This window comes from Poecilia reticulata, linkage group LG7 (assembly GCF_000633615.1).
Source record: "Poecilia reticulata strain Guanapo linkage group LG7, Guppy_female_1.0+MT, whole genome shotgun sequence".
NCBI lineage: Eukaryota > Metazoa > Chordata > Actinopteri > Cyprinodontiformes > Poeciliidae > Poecilia > Poecilia reticulata.
In genome coordinates this window covers 26,903,034-26,911,344 of record NC_024337.1, presented here as the reverse complement: position 1 = coordinate 26,911,344, position 8,311 = coordinate 26,903,034, and the positions used below count along the sequence as shown (strand labels likewise).

The window sequence follows — 8,311 nt, the reverse complement described above, 5'->3', positions numbered from 1 at the left end:
GAATCATATCTAATAAGATAGAAAGAGAATGCTGGTGTAACAACTTAATCACATCTGAGAATTTTACAGGAAACCATCAACCACACAGATCTCACATGTCTCTCCACCCCCACGGTATTCACTGGGGAAACGCAGCGTTTTGCATGGAGGCCAAAACGTTCAGTTTTGGTCATCTGACCAGAACATCTTTCTTCCACATGATTGATCTCTCCTCTACATAGCACGTGACCAAAGCAGAAAACAGAGCCTCTTATGGTTTTTATAACAACAGTCATGTTGTTTTTGCAACAGTTCAAGGCCAGATTTAGGAGTGCGTGCACTTGCTCGGGTTCTCACTGACCAGGAAGATTGAGCACATCAACCTGTTCTAAGGACTTTACACTGTCTCCATGCAGCTCAGAGAATGGACTTTAAAATAGTTATAATTACTGGAAAACAGACTGATTCTAGTCTGTATTGCAACTTGTTATTACGTCTCTTTATGTTGCCCCCGTGATAGTGCTTCCTTATTGTCTGCAAATTGCTGTACGTGTTCATCGTTTAAAACAATACCACTGACATTTGTATCATGGGAAAATGTTGCAGGGGTATGGATATTGTTAAAAGGCGCACGATACGTCTCACATGACTTGATTATGGCTGCTTCACAGAGTGCATGTTCTCTGTAAACACAGGATCATAAAAGCCTTCACCCTCAGAGCAAATACAGACAAGTGTCTGTTACCAGGAAACACCAGAGCTATTTTAAACCAGGTCTGTTTTGTTGGCAGAAGAGACGCTGCAAATGAGAGCCAAGTGGAAAGGCAACAGTGTAATAACTCATGTAAATGTCTGTTTCTGTTCCATGGTTTATCATTTTGCCCTCTTTTTGTGGCGACACTGTCTCTGCGACACCCTGGATGGTGGGTCAGCTGCTGCTTGGATACAAGAAGAGTAATATTGATCTGTGTGCAGCACAGCGATACAGCTGCATCGTCGCAAATCTGGAGAATAAATGGGAAATGTTAGTTTATTTCAGTAATTTAGTTTTTTTTAAGAAGTCAGTATACAGCTTCATTACACACAGACTGTTATATTTCAAGTGTTTGCTTCTTCTAACTTCGGTGACCGCGGCTTATGAAAAAAAAAAAAAAGATCCGTTTAGAAGATCAAAACATAAGCCTCATAAAAAATTGATTTTCCAGTCGGGCATTGAAGTAACCAGCCTGTGGCACTTCTCAGTTGTTAAAGAAGTCCAGATTATGACCTTCAGCTCGTCAGTCTCTCATCTTCTCTTGGCAGTGCTCCTTAGATCCTCAGTGGGATTAGGTTAGGCTAGTTTAGTGGCTAATCAGGCGCAGACACATCATGGTCATTAACCCTTTTATTACCAGGGCATCAGTAAAAGACAAGATTTGGGTTAACTTTGGTGTTCTTGTAGTTCTGACCTTAAATTGTTATTGGGAATTCAGAAATTCACTCAAAGTGGAACTCTTGGAAGAGGTGAAAGAAGCATGCATTTTGATCATTTTACAGACATGATATCACAATTAGCACAGGGCTGCTTTCATATAAATGTTGGTCATAAGATGTTTTCACTATGCTGTTAATTGTTTGGTGGTGCTAAAGTCCCGACTCCCACTAGAAAATGCAATTAGCATGAAAGCCTGTCAACAAAGGAAAGCATGAAGTTATTCATTATTTACATATGAAATTTACTTTAGTTTCAGTAAGGACTTATCATGGGTAACACGCTTCTTCCCCTTTGCTTGTGTCCTTCCGTCTACCCTATTTTTTCCTTCCACTCAACCTTCTATTAATATGCTTCATACGAGTTGGTCAGCGGATTTCCCATGGATTGTGTAGGTCGTGACATAATGTTCCTGTTCCCTTTTGGTCTTATGACATATTCTACATTTCTGGTCAAGTGGATGTTGGGATTTGATCAGCTGCCGTGATCATTAAAAACCACCAGAAATAACCGAATTACATCTATCATGAATTCATCCGAGATTCATTTTTGTATCCGTACATGATGAACCTGTTGGTGCTGCTGTAAAGTTGCTGCAGTGGACATGAGCGCCTGCGCACACGAGAGGATTTATCCTGTGACTGACAGGCAGTGTTAAAAGACAACGGGTCGAGCTGCTTTATTTGCTGGATGGAGTTGGAGGTAGTCCTGTTTTCGGTGGTTAAATGATCATAACCCAGTTGCTCTCAGGTTCATCTCCAGATGCAATATACCATTTTTTTTTTTTTTTTTTTTTTTGCATTTCTGCGTGTACGCTCCGCCCGCCAGCAGCACATGACGCTACAAAGTTAATACCAGGGTCTGAGTTCGTGCTTGATCTGATGCAGGGCTTGAAGCTGAGTCCGCCCTCTCGGGTCTCGGTCACCGCTTGTCCTGCTCCTCCAGTGCAGCTCAAACGGATCAGACGCGGAGCGGTTCACGACAGAGCCCTGCGGAACCGAGGCGAATAGAAACACTTTTTTCTTTTCTTTTTTTTTTTTTTTTTTGTCTCTATGGTTCCTGTGATTAAACTGCGTCGCTGTGCGCCGGGGCTCGCCTCTCTGCGGGGAAGGTAAGAAGAAGAGGCCAGACCTAGAGAGCTGACGGGGAAGCCATCCGGATCTCAACAACATGCACACCGCAGACGGAGACCCGGACATGAGCGGCGGCACGGCTCGGACAGCCCCGGCCTCACCGAGCCGCCCCCCCGGTGAGGGAGCAGTCAGTGTGCTGTGGTCGTTCGGGAAATGCCTCGCTGCTCTCCTCCCGGTTTACCTGGCCGGATATTACGGCTTCAGCATAAGCCTGGTGCTGCTCGGGCTGATGGTCTACATGGGATACAAACACGGTCGGCAGGAGAAGGAGATGAGGCTCAAGTCTTCTATGTTCCTCCTGGAGAACGAGATGGAGTTCACCACTCAGAAGCTGTTCAGAGCCAGGAGGGATCTGCCTCCCTGGGTAAGGGGGAATCCTCCTCTGCAGCTTTCAACTCCGCATGAGAAGTTAATCTGCAGCTGGATCTGACCTTCACCGTTTATTACCGTTTGATGCCTTTAATTACATTCGCCATGATCACATATATAAAAAGCACATTTTTTTTACCCACGTCATTTCCCCATAGTTTAGATATTCTGAGGCAGATTATATATATATATATATATATATATATATATATATATTTTTTTTTTTTTTCTATCTCTGTGATGTGAACCAGCTTGTGATTTTATGCTCCAAAAACTGGATGAGCTAGGCAGTGATCAGGACTTCCATATCTGGCAAGATTGTGGAATGAACAGTGTAAGGGGTGTGTGTGCGCGCGCGTGCGTGTGTGTGTGTGTGTGTGTGCTGGTGTTTGTTAGGATGCTTTCAGCATAGATCTTATAAGATGATAAAATATATCTGTGGTTAGTTGGTTGAAATTTATTCATCAGTTGAATAACTTTGCGTAATTCACTCCTAACGTTAAAATCAGTCAGATAAACAGCTGCCTTTTTTCTCAGCAGTCAATGAACGAGAGGCAGGGCCCACTCTCCAATATCAAACGTTAAAATATTTAATATTTCACTACCCAAAGAGAGTACATATTTTGAAGAAAATAATTTATGTTTTTTTTCTACAAGTAATACTGTACATCATCCTGCACACATGACTCCCCCCACAATGAAACATGGTGGTGGCAGCACCATGCTGTGGGTAGGCTTTTCTACTGCATGGAAATTGATCAGAGTCGATGGACGAAGCCAAAAGCAGGACAGCACTGGAAGAAAATCTGTTAGAGTCTGCAAAAATACTTGATGCTGGGCTGGAGGTTCGTCTTCCAGCTAGACTACGACCCTAAAAATGTCACTAGCTACAATGAAATTGCATAGATCAAAGCATATTTGTGTTTTACAATGCTCTAGTTAAAGTCCAGGCCTAAATCAAGTTGGTCTAAGTGGGTGTTTGTGGTTTGCAGATGCTCTGCATCCAGTGCTTTGCCTTGATGAATTTCCAACAGTTCATTTTGTAAATGGACTAACCTTGGGGGATTCTCCCAAAGACATCTGTAAAGCTCTAAAGTACTGACTGACTCTAAAGTTGGTGAATATAAATCCACGCCGCACTTTCAGATTGTAAAGCCGTTTGATGATGTCATCATCAGATAAAATCACTCTAAAGTACATTGAAATCTTTGTCTGTAGCGTAACTAAATGTACGTAATACAACTCCCTGTATTTTACTCAGCTTCTATTGCTTTTCATCTACAGGTCAGTTTTCCAGATGTGGAAAAAGTGGAGTGGCTGAATAAGGTATGCTCCCTCTCTCCTTTGTCTGTTTCGCCCGTAGGCAGCTGTGTACTTTCCATCTGTTTAAACACAGAGCTATCTGTGTGACTTTGGGCTGCTCCGCTCCATCTGGCGTTGGAGGCAACCCCGATTCACTCGAGTAACTTCCCACAACAGCAGCATTAAGGGCTCACGTTTATTAATAAGGTAAAGTATGCACAAGTGGACTCTTAAGCGGTCTGCTGGTGCATCCCCGGTGTCCGACGAGGATTATCTGCTCATGTAATTAAGAGGAAAGCGTTTCAGATCATATTGCAACTTCCTTTGTCTCTGTCAGTGCAGTCACTTCGCATCAGCACAGGGCGAGCGTGAGTCTGAATACTAATAACGGAGAGCGGTGATCTTGAGGGGAAATTGTAATGAAGTCTGCGACAGACGACCTGCTTGTAGGACAGACAGATGATGGGACTCGTTTTTCAGCCAGCCTGCTTAACCACTCCAGGCTTCCTGATGTATCAGCCAAGAGAGATCATTTGCACTTGTAGACATGCTGCCACGTATCTATTGCGAGTTGACAGCTTATAGATAATTAGTGTGATGTCCTACTGCGAGGATTTAACGCATGCCAAGCATATACATGGAATTTTAGCATACATTAATCCCAAAAATTGATGCAGATAGGGCATGTTTGATAATGATATGGAATATTCTCTTTGCATTGTTTGGATGAGTGCTGGCGGCGTGATGAATGGCCGTATGCTCTGTTGTTGTGCAGATCCTGCAGCAGGCCTGGCCCTTTGTTGGCCAGTACCTGGAGAAGCTGCTGGTAGGAACCATCGCTCCTGCCATCCGGGCTTCAAGCATCCATCTGCAGACTCTCAACTTCACTAAGGTCAACCTGGGAGAGAAGGTGTGTTCATGGGACAGATTGTATGGGAGATTTTTATTAGTTTGCTTAGATTGTGCAGCATGTGAGATAGTCTAATAATGTAGCTTGCAAGCTTATTCCATATTTTTACAGTCGACTTTTATTGGAGCTTTTTAAAAAGTTGTTTGGAAGCAATCACTGCCATAAATGAGTCGCTAACTATGTTGTAAGTGCATTCATTAAAAGTACTTATGTGGGTAGGGCATCAGAACTGTCTGTAGCCTAGGGGTTTATTTTCTTATAAATATAATCACAGCATAAAAACTAAACAACCCACAGCAAATGAAGTTATCTAAGGTTCCATGAATGTATTAGAAGAAAGGATTTTTTTCTGCTAGTGTGCTCTATAGAATGTTTTCAGTTTGCTTTATCTGAAGGCTGTCTTTGTGTTTCACAGGCTCTGAAGCTGGTTGGTGTAAAGGCTCACACAGAGCACGATAAAAGACAAGTTATGTTGGATTTGTACCTCAGGTAACCCAGCACAACTTTCCTTATCTTGTCCTTTTAAGCACGGCTCCAGCTTTTCTGGTTCGAGACTAAAACCTCCTTGAATTACAATACCAAGAAGAAGTCTGTTTGTTTGTAACAGCAGATCTGTGTACTCGCCACAAAAATAACAGCTCTGTCATAACACCCGCAAGCTGCTTCCTCTTAGTTAAATATTTATCTTTACATTTGCCTCCTCTTTATAGCTACGCCGGTGATGTGGAAATAAATGTCGAAATCAAGAAGTATTTCTGCAAAGCCGGTGTGAAGGGAGTGCAGGTACAGTGGGAATTTTTTATTTTTTTTCTCTTGCACAAATTGAAAATTATCATTAGATTTAAAAGTCAGATTTCAGCTGTGTTTTCTCCTGTAGCTCCACGGAAAGCTGCGTGTGATCCTGGAGCCCCTGATCGGAGACGTGCCTCTGGTCGGAGCTGTTACGATGTTCTTTATTCGCAGGCCTGTGAGTGTTTTCACCGTTTGCGCCCACTTTCATATCTGAGTAAGACATTTCTTAAAACTACTGTTCTCGTTCGCCTGCTATCTGTAGAAGCTGGACATCAACTGGACTGGACTTACAAATCTGTTGGATATCCCCGGGCTCAAGTGAGTTTTTAAGACTTGTTCTTTGCTTTCTCTGTCTTTATCCATCTGAGTTGGACACTTACTCCAACAAACAGAAAAGTCAGAAATGAATTTTCTTACTATGCGTCCAGTAGAAAATTAACAAAAGAGCTTAAGTGTACAGGAACAGGTTAGCTAATGGGCTCATAAAGTCATTTAGTGTGTGCTTTTACACTGTGTCCATAAACATGTAACATAATGTGTTGGTTTGAACAGCCAAATATAAAAATATACCTAAAATATAAGAAAACTAACTGGCAAAATGCATATATCATAAATACATGTATTATTCAAATATTCATTTGGATAGTATTGGTAATATTGCCCAATTTTATTCATTTGCAGTGCCATGTCGGACACAATGATCATGGATGCAATAGCTTCCCACCTGGTTCTCCCCAACCGCCTCACTATCCCCCTAGTGGCTGACCTGCATGTGGCGCAGCTTCGCTCCCCTCTGCCAAGGGTAATTCTCTTACATTTCTCCAGATATCTGAAACCACAGTAACTATATTTGTGTCATTTTCTTTCCGTGTGCACGTTCCCATTAGGGAGTTGTTCGTATCCACCTGCTGGAAGCCGAGGACCTCACGGCCAAGGACACGGTCATCAAGGGGCTGATTGACGGGAAGTCGGACCCGTACGCCGTGCTGCGCGTGGGAACCCAGATCTTCACCTCACACCACGTGGACAGCAACCTGAACCCGCAGTGGAGGGAAATGTATGAGGTAAAGCAAATGCGACCAAAGCTCACCTTAGAAAAAAAATAAAGAAAAATCCACGACAGAAGATCTACGGGTTTTCTTTGGTATTATGAGCCCAGCAGCACCTCCTCCTTATTTGTGTGCCAATAGCTCTGGCATACAAACAAGGTGTGTGATGGCGCACACCTTGTTGATGTCTCTGCTTTAAAGATTTAACTTAAGTCTCTTAAAGTCAGTGCAATTCTGTTGCCGCAAACAGCTCTGTGAAGATTTTAATCGTCTCTCTTTGGCAACAGGAAGCGGCTGTTTTTGAGATAAGGCGCTACTTGTGCTCAGGGACGTGTTCTGAAATCTACGTCCTGAATTATTCAGCTGTTTAGGCGCAGCAGTGAAGTGTTCTTTACCATTGTGATTCTGTTTGCATTGCTTGTGTTTTATGCCATTTGCTGCTTTATCTATATTTATGTCTTTATTGGTTTGGTGTTTGTCCTTCGGTGTGTGCGAATGTGTGTGTGTGTGTGTGTGTGTGTGTGTGCGCGCGCGTCAGGTTATTGTCCATGAAGTACCTGGTCAGGAGTTGGAAGTGGAAGTGTTTGACAAAGACCCAGACCAGGATGACTTCCTGGGGAGGTAGCTTACTCATTCTCACTCATCCTCACTCTGTTTCGGTGTGCTCCTCATGTCACTTCCACAACTGCTTTTCGCTATTTCAGACCATGCTTTTCTTAAAAATAAGAGCTTATACTCTTTTTTTTTTTTTTACTTTTTTAAAATATTTTTAAAGATGTATTGATTTTCTGTTTATATTATTTTTGCTTGCATCTTTCTTCTAGGGCCAAGATTGATCTGGATATTGTGAAAAAGGCCAGAATCGTTGATGACGTAAGTATTTGCGCTTTTAGAAACGAAGCAGCATCTCAGAATACAGTTATTAGCTTTGTCTTGCTCTGAAAAGAAATATCTGAGTCAGACTGCAGTAATCCCATCATCATGTGACACTGGGGACACCATGTGCCTCCTTGTGATCTCACCCCCTGCGGGCTTTTTGCAGGACGTAGAAAACACCCGAATCAGCCTCCTGAGAGAAATGTGTGTTTAATGAGCCTTCTGACTCTTTCCTGCAGTGGTTCAATCTGAGGGACGTTGGTTCTGGCAGCGTTCACCTGCGGCTGGAGTGGCTCTCTCTGCTGTCCTCTGCTGACAGACTGAGCGAGGTGAAGCCACACTGCACTGCATATATATGTATTTTTTCCATATACGGAAACTAAGTTTATAAAATATCGTAATATATATATATATATATATATATATATAT

General features: G+C 42.7%; 1 protein-coding gene across 1 annotated transcript in view; it reads left to right on the top strand.

The window, feature by feature from the left end:
- The first annotated feature begins 1,418 nt into the window (after nucleotides 1–1,418).
- esyt1a (extended synaptotagmin-like protein 1a) overlaps nucleotides 1,419–8,311 on the top strand; it is a 17,429-nt gene continuing 10,536 nt past the window's right edge. The window contains exons 1-12 of the mRNA XM_008413691.2: nucleotides 1,419–2,947; nucleotides 4,237–4,278; nucleotides 5,030–5,164; nucleotides 5,580–5,653; nucleotides 5,875–5,947; nucleotides 6,042–6,131; nucleotides 6,219–6,274; nucleotides 6,638–6,758; nucleotides 6,844–7,020; nucleotides 7,544–7,626; nucleotides 7,830–7,878; nucleotides 8,121–8,210. Of these exons, the coding sequence (XP_008411913.1) occupies nucleotides 2,621–2,947; nucleotides 4,237–4,278; nucleotides 5,030–5,164; nucleotides 5,580–5,653; nucleotides 5,875–5,947; nucleotides 6,042–6,131; nucleotides 6,219–6,274; nucleotides 6,638–6,758; nucleotides 6,844–7,020; nucleotides 7,544–7,626; nucleotides 7,830–7,878; nucleotides 8,121–8,210 (1,317 nt within the window). The 5' untranslated portion in view covers nucleotides 1,419–2,620. The remainder of the gene's footprint in view (nucleotides 2,948–4,236; nucleotides 4,279–5,029; nucleotides 5,165–5,579; nucleotides 5,654–5,874; nucleotides 5,948–6,041; nucleotides 6,132–6,218; nucleotides 6,275–6,637; nucleotides 6,759–6,843; nucleotides 7,021–7,543; nucleotides 7,627–7,829; nucleotides 7,879–8,120; nucleotides 8,211–8,311) is intronic.